Source organism: Rhinolophus ferrumequinum, chromosome 16 (genome assembly GCF_004115265.2).
Source record: "Rhinolophus ferrumequinum isolate MPI-CBG mRhiFer1 chromosome 16, mRhiFer1_v1.p, whole genome shotgun sequence".
Classification (NCBI taxonomy): Eukaryota; Metazoa; Chordata; class Mammalia; order Chiroptera; family Rhinolophidae; genus Rhinolophus; species Rhinolophus ferrumequinum.
In genome coordinates this window covers 12,075,235-12,097,428 of record NC_046299.1, presented here as the reverse complement: position 1 = coordinate 12,097,428, position 22,194 = coordinate 12,075,235, and the positions used below count along the sequence as shown (strand labels likewise).

Genomic DNA, 22,194 nt, shown 5'->3' with positions numbered 1-22,194 from the left:
TGTGTCCTGAGCTTGGTCTCAACAACAGCACACCGTATGGAGTTGCTATGTCCCTGCACTTCCGTGTGTTCTCAAAGATATCTGCCCATTGGACATGTTAATACAGGTACGCAGTTTAATTGAACGTTGTTCCATTGTCGTTATAAATGATGATACCGCATCATTCTAACTGGTGATATAAAAGTACACACCAGAATCACCAGGCGAGCTTTAAAAATCGAAACATCAGGCCACCCTGCAGCCCAGTTACACCAGTTTCACCAAGAGTGGTGGGTCCCAGGCATCAGTGTTCTCTTTTACAATCTCCGAGTCATTCCGTGTGCAGCCAAGGCTTAGAAACCAAGGTTGATCGCAACACTAAATTAGGCAGAAAACAAAAGAGTTTGTCACAAATAATTAGCTTAGATTTTTTTTCTTCTTTTTTTAATCACAGCTTACAACAACCAAGCTATCTTCACTGGTTCTGAGGGATTCTACCTCTTCTCTTTTTTGATCTCTTTACTAAGTACCATCGGCATTTGGGAAGTCTTGTGATTAGCATTCTGGAGCTCTGGGACGTAGCCTAGCTTTATGTAACTGAAGCCGGGCTTTGAGATATTGTGAATGAAGGCATACCACCCAGGAAGCCCTGAATATGTAGGCATACTCATATACCTTAACAGCCAGCTAAACAGACAAAAAGACTACTTACAAGAAGGTTGAGGGAAAAAAGCACAGGGGAGCTGGGCTAGAACAGTTTCAAAGGGCAATATTTCTGTACAGATACCCACCTAATGCCGTGTAGCTGGGTGGATCATTAGAGAAGGAGAGTCCCCAGTGTTGCCAGGCGTGGGGAGGCAGGAGATAATCTGCTTGAGCAAAAGGGAGGTGAAAGCAGAGCTGAGAGACTGCGGGCCCTGTGTCTCCCCGGCCTTGGGTGAATTCCACTGCTCTCATCATGCTTGGAATCTCGTTATACTGACTCTCTGGCAACCATATGGGAAGGAAGACAAAGGAACAACTGTTGGTTTATCTGCAGTTCCTTGTTTCTCAGACTTCCAAACTCATCCTCGTTTACTTATTCAGCAAATATTTGTCTGAGGTAGGGGCCTGCATGGGCCAGCACAGTGTCCGGTGTGGCCAGAACCAGAGTGCAAGGTGGAAAATGAGAGGAAATGACGTCAGCAAGCAAAGAGACCAGCCTTGTAAGACATGGTAAGGAACTTGGAATTCATCCCAAAGAAGTTAGGAAACCAGTGAGAGATTTGGAGCATTTCCTATAAGTTGACTTTCTGATAGCATAATTTTACCCCTAACTTTTACAGAGCTGTTGGCCAAAAACATGTCCCCATTTTTGTGACTAGGCTGGCCATTGACAGACTAATAATGTAAAATAGGTGACCTTGGTAATCTTGTGGTAGTTTTCCCTTTAAATTCAGTTGGATATTTTATTTAATGAGCCAGTTTTTCTGAGTAATGACTTCCTTGCAACTTCTTTGCAAGTAACTGTCTTCTTTCCTCCATGCTTTTGTTTCTGAGTCATTCTTTCACACAACCCACAGACCTTAGCAGGATCCCTGTACTCAGAAAAAAATAGATTCATGAGTCCTGCTTTCCCTCCTGTGGGCATCTGTGACTGATGGGGACCAGAGCCAGGCAAAAGGGAACCCGAAAATAAGACCTAGTCGGACAATCAGCTCTAATGCATCTTTTGAAGCAAAAAAATTAATATAAGACCCGGTCTTATTTTACTGTAAGACCAGGTATAATATAATTAATATAATATAATATAATATAATATAATATAATATAATATAATATAATATAATATAATACCAGGTCTTATTTTATTATAAGACTGGGTCTTATATAAGAGAATATAACATAAGACTGGGTCTTATGTTAATTTTTGCTCCAAAATACACATTAAAGCTGATTGTCCAGCTAGGTCTTATTTTCGGGGAAACACGGTAGTTGGTCTATCTCAAGATGTGACGTGCAAACTGAAGGACAGGTTTTGGTGGCCAAGTCCAAGCCCACCTATGGTATTTGAGTGCCGTCTGTGTACTGGCCCATTGGGCAACTTCAGCCTCAGAAATGGTGTCTGGGGACCCAGGACACACTGGCTAAATCTTCCCTGTGATTTTGGGTTTCACTTGACCTCAGGCTGCCTGGGAATCACAATTCCCATAAGTGTCATTAATAACAAGGGTTGTATTTGAGTGCTTTACCAAATCACAAATTTCAGGTAATTTGAGGCAACAAAGGGAATTTTTTTTCTAATATAGAAGAGTTCCTTTCAAGATAATTGGGCTGTGCACAAATATTGTTTCTTCAGAAATATTCATAAGTACTGCCCAAACCATTAAGGATGTTTGTAGCCCAGTAGGAGATTTTTTTTTTTTTTTACTTTAACTTTTAATGGACTTGAGGGGAAAATCAGTAAATAATGAAACACTGAAATACTCTAAACTGCATTTCTACTGGGAAATAAATGGCACTCTAGAGGCCTGAATAAATCATTGCAGCTAATAAAATTTCTTGATCTACCCTCTAGTGACTTTGCACCAGGAAGATTGAATTTGTACAGATTTGTACAGTCAAATAAGGTCAGTCTATATAAAAGAATGCTGTTTATCCAGCATTTGGGCAGCATGGATTTAGACTGTTCATTATGTAACCACTTCTGTGGTGGGCGCCCTTTGGAGCTTTCCTATGAGATCGGAGAATAGAAAGCTTTCATGCTAGTAATACCCATTACTGCCAGTAAGAGAGGGCAATGGCCCGATTCGTTCCCGGGCGCCTGGACCCCAAATCTGTGCCTTCAGTTTGCACAGGCTCTTGGGGTTTTTTTGTCTTGATGAAATGATATCTCACTTTAATTTGCATTTTTTCATCACTATAGTTTTACATTTTTTTAATATATTATGTATTTCATATATAATTTTCACTTTTCATTATTATGTTGTATATATGTTTTTTTGACTTCTGACTATGCTGTTTGTGTGCTTTGCCTATATTATATTGATTGGTAAAAACTCTTTGTATATCAGAGTTATTTATATATATATATATATATATATATATATATATATATATATATATATATGGCAAATATTCTCCCCAGGTTGTGGTTTGTATTTTGTCTTCATTTTTATGCTATAGAGATGTTTTTAATTTTCAGGATCTGTCAGATTTGGTGTAAGAAAGGAGGTTAGCATTAGTTTTGCTTTGTGTTTCAAATTGTTCACTAATTATCTAAAATTCGTCGTTTTCCACTGATTTAACGACACCTTTATATTAGATTATATTTCTATGACATTTTGGTCTTCTGCCATATTCTCTATTCTGTTCTATTTGTCTACGTTAGTTTCTCAACCTTGACACGATGGACATTTTGGGGCCAGATTATTGTTGGGGGTAGGAGTGAGGGGTCCTGTGCATTGTAGGATGTTTCACAGCATCAATAACCTCTCCTCCCCAGGTGCCAGTAGCACCCCATCCCTCAGCTGTAACAATCGAAAATGTCTCCAGACATTGCCAAATGTATTCGAGGAGCAAAACTGCCGCAGATTGAGAACCCTGAGCTATTTCTATCCTAGTACCTCATTATTTTAGTGACTGGCTTTATAGTATCTTTCGGTATCAGCCAGGGCAAGTTACCCTCTTGTTTTTCAGAATTTCCACGTTTGGACTTCCAGAACTTAGAATCATATGGTAAATTAAGAGAAAAAATCCTGATATGAATAATTCTATATCAATAAAATTGTTACATTAAAAAGTCAGGATTTTATTAGCTTTGCATTTAAATTCAATATAATCTGATAAGAACTGATATCCTTCATGATACACATCACCCTAGTCAAAACATATCTCCATTGAGCAGAATGGTTTTATGATCCCTTAGTAGAGTCCTATAGTTTTCTTTGTAAAGATAGAGTGGCAGTCTTGCTTGGCGATTAAGATCACCAACTTTGATTCAAATCTGACTCTGCTGTGTTCTGTGAATGACCTGGGGAAGCTATTGAACCTTTCAGAAGCTCAGTTTTTTCAATTACCAAATGGTTATAATAATAACAACACCTACCCATATTTTGCTTTGAGGATTAAGTGATAATATAAAAAAAAAAATCTTTCTCAACAGTTGCTATTAGGTACAATTGAGGCTGCTAGTTATTTTCTGTCTTGCTGTTTTTGTGAATAGAATCTTTTCTCTCATGCTATTCATTGTTTCCATAGAGAGGAATCTGTTGATTTTTGCGTATAAATTTTATAATTGACCACCTTACAGAATTCTCTTATTATTTTCAATGTTTTTTCCATAAATATAGTGATAACATCTGGAAATAAGGGGCTATTACCTCTTCCTTCCCAGTTGGTAGACTGCTTGTTGACTTGCTTGAATTGTTACATTACTTAGCACTCTCACAACAATTTAAATTATAATAAATAACGAGTACCCTTGTGTCATCTGGTGTAAATGAAAATTCTTCTAGTTTTGCTCCATTAAGAATTGGTTCCTGAGAAGAAGTATTATTATGTTGAGGAAATAGCTTTCTATTCTTACTTTCTAAAGTGTTTTTAAATGGGGTGTTGTTAAACAACTATTATAAAGTTTCAGTTATGTGACATGAGTAAGTTCTAGAGATATACACAACAGTGTGCCTATAGATAACCATCTGTATTGTTTACTCATAAGTCTGTTAAGAGGGTAGCTCTCATATAAAGTGTTCTTACCATAATAAAATAAAAAATTTAAGTAAAAGAATAAATATTGAGAGAAAGAATAGACAAAGTGACCTGGTACGACAGTGACACAGACCCATACAAACAGGGAAATAATACATTATAGAACTGGCAGATCAGACTAGTGGAAACACATTGGACTTTTCAACAAATAATGCTTGAACAATTGGTTATACATATGAAAATTGGATACCCTACATCATATTACACTTTGAAAAAGCCAATTCTAAGTTGATTCAAGACTCAAATGTAAAAGGACAAACTATAAAATAATTAGAAAACAATATCAGATATCTTTATAACTTTTGAGTTCGGAAGGATTTCTTTCAAAAGATATAAAAGAATATATGCGATAAGAAAAAAATATATATTCAGTTACACTAAAATTAAGAATTTCTGTTTATGAAAAGAAAACATAAAGTAAAAATCCCACAATCCCATCATTGGCAGAATATATTGCAACACGTATAACTGACAAGTTATTTATATCCAGAATGTGTAAGGGATGCTTACAAATAAGAAACAGCAAATAACCCAGTAAAAAAAAAAAGGTCAAGAGATATTTATAGAGAAAGAAACCCAAACAGACAAAGAAGCTCAATGTCATTGACAATCAAGGAAACGCTAATTGAAACCACGAGGCTGTTTTACTGCGAACAGATTGGCAAAAATGTAAATGTCTGATAGCATCAAGTTATTGTGAAGCTGTGGAGCAACTGGAAAAGTTAGACAGTGCTGATGGAAATATAAATTGGAACAGTCTCTTTGAAAATAATTTGACACTATCTAGTAAAGACTAAGAATGAAAGACCCGACACCCTATCAAGTCCACTGCTAATATGCCTAAAAAAACTGACACCATTGCATAGGATCATGGATAAGAATGTATATAGCAAGAATTTTTGTAATACCAAAGCTAGATACAATTCAAATGTCAATAAACAAATGGATCAATTCATTGTGGTATAATCATATAATAAAATACTATACAGTGGTGAAAATGAATCAAAGCTACACACAACATGGATGAACTTCAGACATAATGCAGAGTGAAAAAAACACAAATCACAGAACAATGCATATAGTATGATGCATTTATAGAAAGTCAAAAATATGCAAAACTAAACAGTATATTTTTAGGGATACAAACATAGACTGTGTTTCAACCACACAAAGTATAAAGGAAAGCAGGGGAGTGATGATAAACAAGTTTAGATTGTGGCCACCTCTGACAGGGAGGGAAGAGGATGGAATAGAGGATGGTCTTGCAGATTAGTCTAATTCCTTCGATTAGGTGGTAGATACAAGCATGTTTGCTCCTACACGCATTCAACAAATACTTATTTGGAGCCCTCCATGTATCAGGGGAGATGGCAGCGAACAGAACAGACATTCTGCCCTTGGAGCTGACTTCTTGTGCTTAAAGATAGACAACAAATATAATTAATTAACTCTATGGTACATAGTGATAAATGCCAAAGATTTTTAAAACAAAGCACAGAGAAGGGAAAGTGTTGAGCAAAGGAATAGCAGTCATTTTATCATGATAGACGAAACAATTCAAATGTTTCAATTAGTAAATAAGCTTGGGACGTGGCCATAAATAACAAAGGCTGCCATCATTCAGTGTTGGGTTTCCTAAATTGCGGACAGCAGATGCTGTGCAAAACTCACCTTCATGACAAGCCCAGACGTAGTCCAAATGCCTTGAAGAATTAGGACTCTGGTTCTTAGAAGTTTCTGTTCTCTGTTGTTTTAACCAAGTTTTGAGATAATGAGAGCTCATTAAAATACCAGGGCAAGATTTTACAGGCAGCTGGTGTGACTAGGCCCATTGTACAAGATAATGGACACTTACTTCCTCTATCCACAACTAATCTGATTTTATCAGAGCTGGTTCTTTGCTTCATGTTGTATCATTACAAGCAGATCACTCACCAAGCTTCTTGATCATGCGTTATACACAAAGGTCTCTGCCGTTTTATTCGTCTTGTTTTCTTTTTTCTGCACCTGCTGTGTTATCTGGGTAGAGAATCATCTTTTTTTTTATAGACACGTATTCAAGACTCAGTGGCACTCCTCCTTTGCAGTGTGCATGAAGCCCTGCTCCTGCCCTCACCAAGCTTATGAGTAGGTAAACCAGACACTGAAGAGACAATCTCTAGTTCTCCTCTCGAGAAGATTGTTTTTGCCTTTTTCCTATATGGGATTTTTCAAGTTGAATCTCAGCTTACTCCCTCTCTCATCATTTCATCTGGTAGCTTATAACTTGTTCTTCCTTTATGCATTAACCACAGTTCCTTTGGTTACCTTACGTTTTCTTCTGCATTATTGTGGAGAGGTAAATTAGTCCGATATACTTTATTCTAAGTCAAAATAACGCCCATTTTTCTAGAATGACTTAATTACCTTGTTAGACTAGCAGTGAAGAATTATCTTTAAATTTATGCTTCAGAATTTACTATGGGTTAGACAAGCTGTTCATAGAAAAAATATGTGGGCCGGTAATTTTTAGTGTTTGTTTGCCAAGCTTCCCTAACAGCCTCCATGGTAACAAAACCCTTTCAATCATGAGCACGTATATATTCAGAATTGCAAAATAAAACAAGAACCATTTTTAAATAGTGACTCATTTAAACATTGATTACCCAGATTTAGAAATAAATTTTATGTGAACATTTATGACTTTCCCTAATTATTATTGATAAAAGCTTTTCAATGGTTAAAATTGGAAACTTATCCTTGGAAATTTCTCTTTTTTCTTGTTCTATTTTAATGGAACTATAGGCAAAATGAAACTTTATCTATACAAGGGCATTTATACTCTAGTGTGATATATGGAAACTCCTGGAATTGCCTGGTGAGTTGAGATAATGTACCCTATTTAATTAGATATTACAATGCTTTTCAAAGTATATTTTTAAAATATGCTTTTTAAAGTATATTTCTGATACATCGCTATCTATATTCAAATTTACATGTATCATAGCTCTGATTTCTCAAGAGTAGAATTGCAGCATCACAACTAAAAAAAATTGCAAGTTTAACTTTAATTAGATAAAATACATAGGCATTAAATACAAAAATAGCAAGTAGTCTTACTTGAAAGTTGTTTCTGTTATCATTAGAGGAGCAAATATAAATATCTTCCTCAGAGGAGGGATCTTTCCAGAATCGCTGCTCATGGAAGGTTATATGGAAAGCACTCCAGAATTGAGCTTCATGTTTATCCAAAATGTGATCTGAGGACCTCTCTCTGCCAAATGGTCTATGATGTTAAAATAAAGTTTCTTTCCATGTCTTAGCTATTGTGAATAAAGCTGCAATGAACACGAGAGTGTTAATATCTCTTTGAGATCCTGATTTCAATTCTTTTGGATAAGTACCCAGAAATGGAATTACTGGATCATATAGTACTTTTACTTTTAATTTTTTGAGGAACCTCGAAATAATTTTCCATGGTAGCACGTCATTTTGCATTCCCACCAACAGTAGTACACTGACAAATATTTTTCCTAAGTGGTTATATGTTATTACATTCCTACCAGCCATCTATTTTCCATTTTCCACTTTCTTCACATTCTTATCAACACTTGGTATCATCTGTCTTTTCAATTTTAGCCAGTCTAATGGGTGTAGTGGTATCTTATTATGATCTTAATTTGCATTTCTCTCATTATGCTAATATGTTCAAGAGTATAAAGGAAATTATATCTATAATGAATGAACACAGAGGAAATCTCAACACAAAAATAAAAGGCATAAAAGAATAAATTGGAAATCCTAGCATGAAAACATAAAATATATGAAATTTAAAATTCCACGAATGGGCTTAAAGAAGACTGGCGATGATAGAAGAACTGAAAGATAGATCAATATAAATTATCCAATCTTAAGAACAGAAAAAGATGTTTTAAAAGTAGAAAGAACAGAGCCTCAGGGACCTGTGGAACACTATCAAAAAGTCTAACATATTTATTATACTTCGAGTCCTAGAAGAAGAGAAAAATGGTGCAGAACAAATGTTTGAAGAAATCATGACTGAAAAATTCTCAAATTTGTTGAAAGACATAAACTTACAGATTCAGCAGGCTCAGCAAGGAAGGATCAATGCTAAGAAAACCACACCTGGGCACAACATCATCACACTGCTGAAAACTAAAGATAGAGAAACTCTTGAAAGCAGCCAGAGAAAAACAACCTATTGTGTATGATTTAAATGATTGCTCACTTCTCATCAGAAACCATAAAGGCCAGAAAAAAAAATAGAATGTCTTTCAAGTGCTAAAGGAAGGAAAAAAACATCAAGCCAGATATCTATAGCCAACAAAATATCCTTCAAGAATGAAGTGAGAAGAAAACAAAAACACTCACTCAAAAATCTTTATGCAATGAACTCTTCGTGTTCACTGCAGCATCTGTTACAGTAGCCAAGATATGAAAGCCACCTAAGTGTCCACTGATGGATGAATGAAGAAATGTGGTGTATATATATTTATACACTGGAATATTATTAATCCACAAAAAAGGATAGAATCTAGCAATTTGCAACAACTTGATGGACCTTGAGGGCATTACGCTGTGATATAAGTGAAATAAGTCAGAAAAAGACAAACAACTGTATGATCTCACTTACATGTGGAATCTAAAAAAAAAAAAAAAAAAAAAAAATCCAAGCTCATAGATAACAGAGAACAGATTGGCAGTTGCCAGAGATGGGGAATTGAAGATGGGCAAAGAGGGCTTGTGGGGACAGAGCCTCAAAAAGCAGTTTCCAGGCTCTCGGCCTCACATAGAAAGGTGCTGGCTCAGGTAGTAAATGGCCATCGACTGTGATCAAATGGCCAGCAGCTGTGGCTAGTTGGCCGTCAGCTGTAACCAGTGAGCCATTGGGCATGAATAAACTGCCGTGGCTACGGTAGCAGCAAATGGGGGCTAGCAAGACGATGGTGGCTGAGCCTGCAAGCGGCGCAGTGAGGGTTGAGAATTGTGTAGCTCCTGTTTCCTGTGTCTCCAACCCAGCCGCCAGCGAGAATATAGAGAAATGACTCCCCTACCTATGGCTCCGTGGGTGTTCCTTTTTGGCCTAGCCATGTCCTGCGTTCTTATGTGGGGAGCGGGAGCAGAGACCCCGCAGGCCGCCCTGCATGACAAATGGCGCAGCGAGCAGGGTCCCCGCACGACAGGGCTTAAGGGTGTCAAAAGGTATAAACCTCCATTTATAAAATAAATAAGTCATGGGGATATAATGTACAGCATGGTAAGTGCGGTTAATCATATTGTTTTGCATATTTGAAAGTTGCTAAGAGAGAACATCTTAAAAGTCCTCTTCACAAGAAAAGAAAATGTGTAACTATGTATGGGGACAGATGTTAACTAGATTTATTGTGGTGATCATTTCTCAGTGTACACAAATATCAAATCGTTATGTTTTACACCTGAAACTAATCTAATGTTATATGTCAATTATACCGCAATTTTTTAAAAGATTTTTTCAAAGCTCAAAGAATTTGGGAACCCTCTCTAAGAAGAATAATGCAAAGTTACAAGTGTAAAATTAGGCACAGACCCTTGGAAGGAATCCACATGAAGGGCCCTGAAATTTCAGCTCCATCGGGCAATCCGGTTTGGGATTATTCTTACTGGTATTCTGATTGCAGAATAGTTGCAGTTGCTCCTTTTTCAAGCAACCGCAACAATACCAGTCTTTACAATATAAGCCTCTGTCTTAACTAGGGCTTAATCACGATATTTCTATTCCTCATTCTTTTTCTATTTCTGCTCCTAATTACTGTTTCTCAATTTGAGATAATTTGACAGAGCTGTAAGAAATGGTAGGTCTCCTGGGTTATTCCTTTACAAGATGAAAGTCCGCTGCTCTCAACAACCATTCTTTCACGGTCTGAATCTTGTTGTATGCCCTGGTTTTAGGCAGGAAAAAGTATCTTTACGCTGAATTTTTTTTTTTTAACCTAAAGTACTCTTCCCTCTTAATCCAGAGCACTTTCCTTAGCAGTTTTAATTCTCTCTTTCTAGGAGGTCTTTCTTCCTTTTCTTAGCATCCCTAATTCCTGAGTTGGCTACTTCCCTGAGTTCTTGCTATGGCATCACTTCATGTTCCTGCTTGCAAATAATCAGAATGGTAAAAAGACTTTGGCATTTCAAGTCAGAGGGTCCGGATTTACATCCTTACTCTCCTACATACTAGCCATGCTGTCTTGAATAAGTCACTTAGTACTCTGGCCTCAATTATTTACAATTGAAATGGGGATAAAGTTATTATGAAAGAAAACTCTGAAAAAGCGTGTTGCAAAATAAAGAATATGTTTTTTAAAAAAGAATAAAATATAATAAATCCATTTCAGATCAAAGAAAACAAAGAGAATGTGTGCCCACAACCCTGTACTACAAGATATGCTAAAGGCTGTGGAAAATGATTCCAGAGGGAAACTTGGAATGAAGCACATTGGAAATCGTAAATCATATTGGAAATCAGCAAATCAAACAGATTATTTATTTACTCTTAATTTTTTAAAAAGTTGTGACTTGATTTTAACATCGTCTTGCAGGATGTAGAATGTTACATATATAGATGTAATAGATGTAACAACTATAGCATAGATGGGAAGGGGTGGGAAATGGACCTACATAGTTACAAAGTTCTTAACATTTTATGTGGAGTGGTACAATATTTACTCTAAGTAGACTGTGAAAATTTAAAGATAAGTGTATATATATATATATATATATATATATATATACACACACACACACACACACACATATATAAATCTGTATCTCCCTAGAGCAACCACAAAAAAATAATGCACAGAAATGTAATTTAAAAACCAACAGAGAAATTAAAATGAGATAGTAGAAATTATAATCATTGAATTTACATAATCAGAAATAGCTACAGCAAAACCCAAGGGGAAACCTGGGACATAATTTAAGGCCAGAGACGCGTGGAAGTAGGAGCACAATTCCACCTACAGTGACAAAAACAGCAGTGTTACCTGATACTTAGCCCAAAAGTCAGGGGGTGTGAGAACTTTTCCCTGGACTTGGGAATCAGAAGGAGGATTATTTATTCTAGATAGAAGGGTACATTGATAGACAGATAGATAGATAATGTCGATAGACAAAGAGAATGTTGTTACACTAGAGAATAGTGGGAAAATCATGGAACTGGGCCTGGGTAGTAGGGGCATGGAGTCTGGTCCAGACTGGAACTCTGGCCCTGGGCAAATTATTTCCCCTCTTTGAGCCTTGATTTCTCCAATTTTGGTAAAATTGACAATGTTAAATGTTATTTCTAAGATTTCTACCTTTTAAAAAAATATTTGTAATGAGATTAATTAAAAAATTAGTTATTTTGTTAGTTTTTTTTTAAGTTTCCATCCAGCACTAAAACTGTAAGATTCTATTTTTTATCTTGCTTATGACATTCTCCTCTGATCATAGATCCTCACCTTAAAAACTCTACTTGAACACCTGTATGGTTTTATGTGAAATAATTTTTTACTGCTATATAGTAATGGTAGACATTCTTTTGTTTTTTTAATGACTTTTTTTTATTAATTTATTGGGGTGACAATTGTTAGTAAAATTACATAGATTTCAGGTGTGCAATTCTGTATCACATCATCCATAAATCACACTGTGTGTTTTTAATGACCTTTTTATTGTGGGTAAAAAAAAACCTTTTTCACTTCCCTTCAATATATTTAGTTGAGGCGCCCTCTAGTGGAAGAATCTGCATATAGCACTACAACAATTAAGTTGCTTACAGATTTAATAGCCCATACTGTATTTTATACATTAAAAAATAAAAACATATACAGAGTGTGCCAAAAAAAAAGTATACATATTTTAAGAAAGGAAAAAACTGCATTACCGTATTTCCCCTAAAATAAGACCTAGCCAGACAATCAGCTCTAATGCATCTTTTGGAGCAAAAATTAATATAAGACCTGGTCTTATTTTACTATAAGACCAGGTCTTTAACATACAATATAATACAATACAATATAATACAATATAATACAATATAATACAATATAATACAATATAATTTAATAATATAATATCTGAGTCTTATATTTTTTGCTCCAAAAGATGCATTAGAGCTGATTGTCCGGCTAGGTCTTATTTTCAGGGAAGCACAGTAATATTGTAATACTTGGGTGGCCTGATGGCTCAGTTGGTCAGAGCGCGAGCTGAACAACAGGGTTGCTGGTTCGATTCCCACATGGGCCAGTGAACTGCGCCCTCCACAACTAGATTGAAGGACATCGACTTGGAGCTGATGGGCCCTGGAGAAACAAACTGTTCTCCAATATTCCACAATATTCCACACACAAAAATGTTTTTTTAAAATTGTGGTAAAATATACATAACAAAATGTAACATTAAATTTTTTTTAAAAATTGTAATACTCGATATGTACCGATAACAAAAGATGAATACAAGTCACGTTTGACTTCTGCAATTACAAGAGGTGCTCAAAGTAGTTACCATCACCATAATTTTAATATAGTTTTTTTCATTTCTTAAAATGTGTATACATTTTTTGGCACCCTCTGTATATGCCTATATTACAGTAAAATTCTCAAGATTCAAGTTCTCACTCAGGTTAAGCTTCTATTTTGAATTCAATATTAAAATATATGAGACTACATATATAGGATTATAAGATTTAAATATTTTCTGTCCCAAGTATTGTTTGTTGACAGTAGATTAACCATGTGCATGAGAAAGTATAATATAGAGAAAATTTCATTTTATCCCCAAACTGCATTTTATCCTCCAAATGCATGGGTCCTTAATGATTTCCTGCTTTCCTAGATAGTTCCTGCATTTTTCAGATGAAAGGGATGAACACATCTTTTTGGACTGGAGGGAAAGTACACTGGTTCCATAGGAGCCCACAGACTGCTCTCCGAGTTTGTCCTAAAGCAAATTCTTAAGTGTGATAATTAATAAAGACACTCCTTCGGGAGCGTTGGCTTTCCCCTTAATTGAACAAAATAATACTACGAATGACAAGTATTTTAGAGCTTGTCATGCAGGGCATCCGGCGGGGTCTCTGGTCCCGCTCCCCACATAAGAACGCAGGATATGGTGAGGCCAAAAAGGAACACCCACGGAGCCATAGGTAGGGGAGTCACACCACTATAGTTTCACTGGAGGCTGGATTCATACGACGTGCGACCTACTGTCCGCTTTTCTGCCAACTGACCAACTCTCCTCTCTAGCTGCAATCCACCGTGCTAACTGCAATCCGCGCTTGCTAGCTGAGCCACCATCTTCTTGCTAGCCCCCATTTTCTGCTAGCATAGCCACAGCAGTTATATTAGTGGCCAATGGCTCACTGGTTACAGCTGACGGCCAACTAGCCACAGCTGATGGCCATGCAATCACAGTTGATGGCCATTTACTACCTGAGCCATCACCTTTCCACATGAGGCCGAGAGCCTGGAAACTGCACTCCTGGCTCTGTCCCCACAGAGCTCCATTCAGAAGCCAATTTGACCTCCTTTGCTAATCAGTTCTGCTCTTAAAAATGTATGTAAATATATCTAAAGCAGCTTAATTAAGCATTTAATCTGGTCTATAAACTAAATTCCATCCATTAGTTTCAGTTTTAGTAAGTTGATATAATTCATCAAAAACATCAAATCAGTTGTGTTAAAGGGAACCAACCTCATGGAGCAAATAAAAAACTAAACTCATTTAACGAAAGAGGTTATGAAAATCATCTCAGGCTTGAATTTCATGGGGCTAAAGTAATTACGTTCATAATTAGTTTTTAAAGCAATTCTTTCTAATGGCAAGTTCCGAAAATGACTCATCATTAAATTTATCTCCTTATTCACAGTAGAAAGGCAAGATAATAACCCATGACAACTATCCTAAGAGTTTGATGTACTCTTGTTTTCTTACATAACTATTAAAATAGTTATGGTTGGAGAATATTTGGAATGCTTTTATATTTTCCCTTGAGTGGGCCCAAACCTCCCTGTTTCTCTGCAGATGTTATTGTCATGTTATCTTGGCGAATCCAGGGGCCAGTGGTTTCCATTACATTCCCCATTTTGTTACTGACTCATTCTGAAGAAGTTTACTCTCCAAAAGTGGGCACTCATCTTCTGAGGTTCACAACTGGAGATGCTGGGCTTCCATTTTCCTGGGGAGACTGGAAGGAAGGCAGGAGGGGCCATCAGGCAAATCACAGTCTGTCCATCAGGCAGCACATTTAAGAGAGAAGTTCAAAAAACATTAGCCAGGGAGAGTGGATCCCAAGTGTTTTCAGTTCTAGACCACATGGTTATAAATCCAGTGTTAAGGAGTAGGTAGTGAGCATTTTTTTACTGATACCAAACTCGGAGTTGGCAGAGCACATATTTCATATATAAGTATTACCTGAAACTCAAAAGTCAGTCACGAGGTAATTTTGAGACCTCCTTCAGGAGGTTCCAGTCTAAGATGCTGACATAGGAGGCTCTGAACTCACCTCCTCCCAAAGACACACCGAATCTACAGCCATACACGGAGCAACTCCCTCTGAAAGAAATCCAGAAACTAGCTGAGCAAGTCCTACACACATGTCAGGAGAATGACAAAATACCCACATCGAAAAGGTCTTGGCACACCCTCAACTACTGGGAGCCGCTAAGATCAAAGAAGGTCATTTGGACAGTCACAAAAATTCCAGGGACAACCAAGAGATCAGGCCTGGCTGAATGAGAAGCTCCATCTCCTACACGAGACCACTCCATCAAGATGGGAGGGGTTGGCTGTTTTATACACGGAAACCAACACAGAAGCAAGGAAAATGAAGAAGAACAAGATAAAATTCCAGAAACAGATCTTAATGAAATGCAGGTAACTGATTTACCTGCTGGAAGGACCTCATACACATCCACGTTCATTCAGTTGGCCGTTCCCGATGGCCCAGATTCATGAGGCAATTTCAGTAGAATTAAACTTGTATAGCTCAAAACTCCATAACTCATGACAGCTAGCTTCACTTGCAATCGCTCATTGATGCGGACCTGCCACCCTGATGCCAGGTAGTGCCAATTTCTCAACAGTAGCCATGGGAAGAAGTCAGACTCTCCAGTTCATGTTTTCTGGAGAATCAGTTCAACCTCAGGTGGGCTGCATCTCATGGCCAGACAGGACACCCAAGGCCTAGGATGGTCCTGTTACCTTGGCTCACAACATCAACTTTGTAGATTCAAATCACATGGATGCTATTCTCATAATCCCCTAATGGACCAGGAACATTTCAGGAAGTACCAACCATCTCCCCGTAACTTCCTGTCTGTATGGCTTCCCTACAGTCATCAGTTCTTCAGGAAATTTGGTTGTATTCAGCAGTCCTAGAAGGGATATTTGGCATTTGGAATCTCCAGCAGTTTTATTTGCTAAAGAGAAGTTCTCCATCACAGTTGAGCTGCTTTAATGGGTCCAGCATTTTCCACCATTTGACACAATCGTAACAATTAGTCCGGCGAGCAGCTAGTCCTCAGTCAGGCACTGTTAGGTATTTGCAGCAACTGCCATTTGTTGAGTGCAAATGGGACTGTGCTAAGCTTTTATCTACATTATTTTGTTTATTTCCCCACAATAACTCTGCAATGAAGTTACCATTATTCCCATTTTCCAAAGGGGAAAAAAACAAAACTGAAATTTAGAGTAGAAGTAAATTCTGTCGATTTCTTCTTTAACATAAGTGGCAATCTAGGAAGTTTCACTTCAGCAAATGATAGGGGAAATAATAGTTCTCTTGTCCCATACATACACCCAATTACAAAGCTGGTGGCTATGTGCCCATCATTCCCTAAGAAACAATGCTCCTATGCGTTTACACCCGCGGTATTAACGTGATGGGTAAATGTTTGTCTTAGGGTTGAATCTGCCAAGGCTGTGAAAACCTGAGACACCACTGATGCTGTATTTTTAGATGCAGTTCCCGCAATCTCTGAATGGATGAGCTCCTCAACCCCAGTTTTCAAGGATGATCTGCTATTATTCTTTGGTTGGCAATTTATTAACTTCACCTTCTCCCTTTTAAAGTATATTGGGTTTTGGAATGAGTCACATTGGGGCCATCCAGACCAGTGTTTCTTACACTTGAATGTGCAACACAAAATCTCCTGCAGGTCCTATTAAAAAACAGGTTTTGACTTACAGGTGCAGGTGGCTTTTGCATTCCTAATGAGTTTGCTCCCAGGTGAAGCTGACGCTGATGACGCTGCTGGTCCATGGACCACACTTTGAGCAGCAGAAATCTAGATTCCTCCCAAATGGAGGAAAAGAAATATCGTATGTAAAAAGAATCATCTCCTACACTCTGCAGACTGAGTCTAGGACCGTAAAACCACTATGTGTTTATACAGATTTCCTTGGGAAAATGTTCTTTTGCCAAACTTGCTAAGTATTTGATATTATCTAGTTCTGTTTTGAATACAAAATAAGTCCAAATATTATTCAAAGAGTTCCAGTGTTCTGTGAGGATGCTTCTAAGGTGAGGGAAGATAAAACTGTTGGAGAAATTAACATTGAGTGAATCCCGATTATCCATGGATGAGGTAGATTCGTCTAAAAGAATCAGTCTTTTTGTCTAACTTTTTTTCACGCCTTTTCCTATGATCTAACTATTCAAAACAGCTCTTGGGAACTAACAAATGATTCATAAGGCACAAATTATCCTTCATGATTGTAACGTCTCTCGATGGGATTCTGATCCAATTGACAGTGATCTATTCCATTGTCGTATCCTGATCAGCATACGAACTAGAAAAAAACAACTGTTATCAATGGGTAATCAGTTCTGATTTCATAAGAGAGTTTATGGTGTGTAAACACTTAAGAAGTGGTTATTCTAGTAGCATTGTCAACCCAGACAGCTTTGCTGGATATCTTTTCCCTTCCTGTAATGTTTAATCAAGAAAAGTATTTTTCATTACAGGGCAATGACTAGGGAATGATATCACCCACGAAAAATAGGATATTATTTCCAGTAATTTTTATGACTCATACAATTTTCTCATATATTTAAGAAATACTTTACATAACGGATTTATCCAGGAAAGGCTATTTTAGAGAAAATGTAATTTAATTTGACTTTAAACTATATTTAATTTAACTTCAATTATGCAAATGACTGCCTCATCTGAAATATTTACTTTTTGTCTACATGTTTAATATTCTCTAGACAAAGTTTTAGTCATCATATAAACAGAAACATGTAATTGGCTTAATTATCTGGTGTTCTGTTAACTGATTTTTTTATGTACTATAAATCACTTGTCAGTGATTCCTTATAATCAAGTTTTAAATGTATATATTTATTAAACTCAGACTTGATGATATGTGTCATTTAACAATTAAAATATTAAATTATATGTTAACTCTGGTATTGATCAGAGGTGAGATCTATTGGTGCAGAGGAGGGGAAGTATTGAGCTTAATTAGAAGAAATAAAATAAATTGTTAGTAAATTCTGCAAAGCCTTATAGAAACACAAAAAAAACAGGAAACATTCATCAGAATAACAATAATAATAATATTAAATACCTATTAAGTGTCTACTACATGCCAGACCCTATTCTACCATGCTTTATCTGTCCTGTCTCATTTACTCAGAAGTCCCCAATGAAGTAGATTCTAGAACATTCCTATTTTACAGGTAAGGGAACTGCGATACAGGAACTTAGACAACAAGCCTAAGATCACATCAGCACACAGTGGAGTCAGGATTCACACCTAGGCATTCTGGTTTCTGAGCCCACACACCTCACCACAGAAGTATATAGAAGGTTTTGCATTCTTGGGGGTGTGGCTACAAACTATGGCCCACGGGCCAAATCTGTCCTGCCACCTTAAACCCACAAGCTGGGAATGGTTTCTACATTTTTTAAAAATCGAAAGAAAAATAGTATTTTTTGTGACACATGAAAATGAAATTAAATTAAAATTTCAGTGTCCATAAATAAAGTTTTATTGGAACACAACCACGTTCATTTGTTTACATATTGTCTATGGCAGTTTTCATGTTACAATAGCCAAACTGAGTAGTAGCAACAGATCATATAGTCCACAAAGCCAAAGATATTTACTATCTGGCCCATGACAGAAAAAATTTACCAACCCTTGCTATAGACCAGAAGTGAAGGGAACAAAGAACGCAACATTTACGCAAATACAACTGAGAATCCATGAAAATGTGGGAGTCACTCAGGGTTACCGGACATGAGGCCTCACCTTCTGACATAAGAGTAGAATGAGAAACATCAGATGCAATTAAGTACATAGCAATCCAAGGCCGAGAGATGGTTGTCTAGCCTACTCTTCATGGGGCGAAGCTGTGGGAAGAAGTTTGGGGGGGGTGGTCTGGGCAGCAGAGGAGGATAAGATAGTTAGGGCAAAATTATGCCCCCAGTCTTCTGCATACAGCACGTACCTGCTGTTTCCTTCACTGGTTTGATCAAAACCAGAGGCAGTAAATCAAGGAAAGACAAAAATCTCCTCCAACTGGTGCCGTCATTGCCTGGAAGGGAATTTGGACTTGAGACCTGCAGAGATCTTCCTGGAGGCTGAGTTAGGGATGAGTTGGTGTTTACATTGGCTTGGTGGTGCAGGGGTGCAGCCTGCACAGGCTAGCCCCCTTGTGTGTCAAAGGAGCTGTCAACCCATGTGCCCTCACTCTAGAGTGGCAATATTTGCTGGAAAATTATTCATTCCCTACGTGTCTTCCCCTGGAAATAGTCTTTCAAGCAATAATGTTTTTAAAACGTTATAAAGATCACTGTTTACCTCCCAAATAGAGATTACTAGAGGATATTGTCATTCCTAGAGAAGGTGAGATGCCAAAGATTTATTTTCATTAAAACACGTATTTTCATTAGCACAGATGGGCTGCTGTGCTGACACATTTGTGCTGCGGCTGCAAAGTGGTGGGTCAGGCCAATTATCAAAGCACCAGAGATGCCAGTCATTTTTTCCTAAGTTCGCATATTGGCCACCAAAAAGATAAATCAACTCAAGACTATACAGGCATTATTTAAATTGCATTTCTTCTAATGAAAACAGTTGCAAATCTACTATCACAGAGGAGCCTATAAAACCAACCATCAGCCACAACGATAATGATACATATTATTTTTGGAGAGAAAACAAATAATGGGCTATCAGACAAATCCACTTATCAGATGACATTGTTGGATGTTGCATCGTTGCAGTGGCATACTATGTGAAATTATTATTCCGAGCATGCTAGAGACATGTTTCACAACTACAGTTGGATATACAGGGTAGGGATTGGTTTCTGGCACATGTGGCACAAAGAAGAGGGCTTTACACATTTCTGCGTAAGTATTCATATAATGATGATTAAGATGCACTGGGATAAGTAAGGACTGGGTTTGCAGTAGGGAAGGGGATGGTTCTCAAGCTGTAAATGGTAGCACTGAATTCTGAGTCTCAGAAACCAGCTGGTGGTCAATCAAATGCTCCATGTCCCTGACTGAGTGTTGAAGGACAGATGGCAAATCGTAACAATAGAAATCTCTCTTAGATCAGTCTCGACCTAGCCAAATTGCTGTATTTACTCATGTTCTCCGTTCCAATGGTCAGTTCTGATTCTTTACCTATGAGGCTTTTGATCATTTCACGTACTTGAAACATTTCTTCTCTCGGTCACCATGATAACAACTATGGAGACAGAAAAAAGATCAATGGTTGCCAGGGGTTGGGAGTAGGGAGAGGGATGAACAGGCAGAGCACAGAGGATTTTTAGGGTAGTGAAATTACTATGTGTAATACTATGCTAATGGATACTTGCCATTATACACTTGTTTCTGTTGAGAAGTCTGCAGTCATTCTTATCTTTGTTTTCCCTGTATATGATGTGCCCTTTTTTTCCCCTCTGTCTGCCTTTAACAATTTTTTCTTTATCATTGGGTTTCAAATCTTAAACCCTTACCCTACCTCAACCCTAAACCTAACCCTATCTTTTAACCATGAACCCCAAACCATAAAACTTTTCTTCCTTCCTTCCTTCTTTCCTTCCTTCCTTCCTTCCTTCCTTCCTTCTTTTCTTCCCTTTTTCTTTCACTTACTCTCTCTCTTTTATCCCCCTTTTGTCACAGCTCCAGTATCCCAGCTATGATCTCTGAGTCTGTTGAATTTTGCATCTCAACCTATTTCTCTCTCTTCCTGCTCAGTGACATCTAGAAAATGTTGTTAGTCCATTTTTTAAGTACCCTATAGTTGGATCCCATCCAAACCCTATGAGAGTTTATATCTTGAAAGAAGTTCGGAGTGGCTGGAAAATGGGTCAAATGGTTATACAACAAGGTTAGAAACCTCAGAGAAGCTAACTAGATCTGTTAAATCTTATTCGTGACGTTGAGAAGAGTAAATTTGATCTAGAATTGTGTTATTCAACACAGTAGGCAGTGACCCCTGATCACTTGAAATGTGGCTAATGCCACATGTTGAAGTGATAATATTTTGAATATTTTAGATTACGTAAATTACGAAAATATATTTCATGTATTTCTTTTTGCCTTCTCTTAATGTGGATTACAACATGTTTCTATTGAGCAGTGCTGATCTAGAGAGCCCAGGGCAGGGGAAGGGGGCTGAGGTTTTAAGAAGGACCATGACATGGTCATTCTGCAATTTAAACCTAACTCTCACTGTGTAGAGGACAGACAACAGAGGGGACTATCTGAAGGCAAGAAAAGCAATTGGAAAACTACTGTAATGGCCCAGGAAAGAAATGACTATCATATTCAATGTCATAAAAGTTGTATTTCTATGTGATAAAATTGCTATTTTGCTGCATTAGTAGTAGGGAAGCTAAACACAAATAAAATAGGTTATCCAAAAATGGGTGCAACTTTGTTTTGGAAAGTAGATAATCCAGTCTTACACATGTGTACACATACACACACACGCACACTACACATACATATTAACACCTCCTGCTGTATTCATTCGTGACCATTTTTTAGATCAATTCTAGACAAACAGCCTGGGAAATTACGGTCTACTGTGTATTCACACAAGCAAGTCATCTGGGGCTAGTGGAAAGAATTTGCCCCCAGAATTAGCTCTCCTACTTACCAGCCATTTGACCCTGGGCAGATTGCTTAAATTTTCTGAGTCTCACTGTTTTCATAAAAAAAATAGCTAAAGCTTCTGTAGGTTCTACGGAAGATTAAATGTAAAAACTTTGCAAGTATGTACAACTAAATGATTAATGCTATAAAATTAAGTATGCTTGCTATTCTGTTCCACAAAGTATACCATCTTCATGCATAACAGAGGAGAGTTGACTATAATTTCACTCCCTGGTTGGGGTGAACTGAACCCCCTCCCATTTGGCAGGATGGATGCTCTGGAAGGTGTGTGGCAGCAACAACCTGGATCATTGCAGTCTTCTTCTTCTTC

General features: G+C 37.4%; 1 protein-coding gene across 1 annotated transcript in view; it reads left to right on the top strand.

Annotated features, from left to right (window-relative positions):
* The first annotated feature begins 1,116 nt into the window (after positions 1 to 1,116).
* The window catches only part of LOC117036047 (pancreatic triacylglycerol lipase), a 40,367-nt gene continuing 19,289 nt past the window's right edge, over positions 1,117 to 22,194 (top strand). The window contains exon 1 of the mRNA XM_033130614.1: positions 1,117 to 1,194. Coding sequence (XP_032986505.1) covers positions 1,192 to 1,194 — 3 coding nt within the window. The 5' untranslated portion in view covers positions 1,117 to 1,191. The remainder of the gene's footprint in view (positions 1,195 to 22,194) is intronic.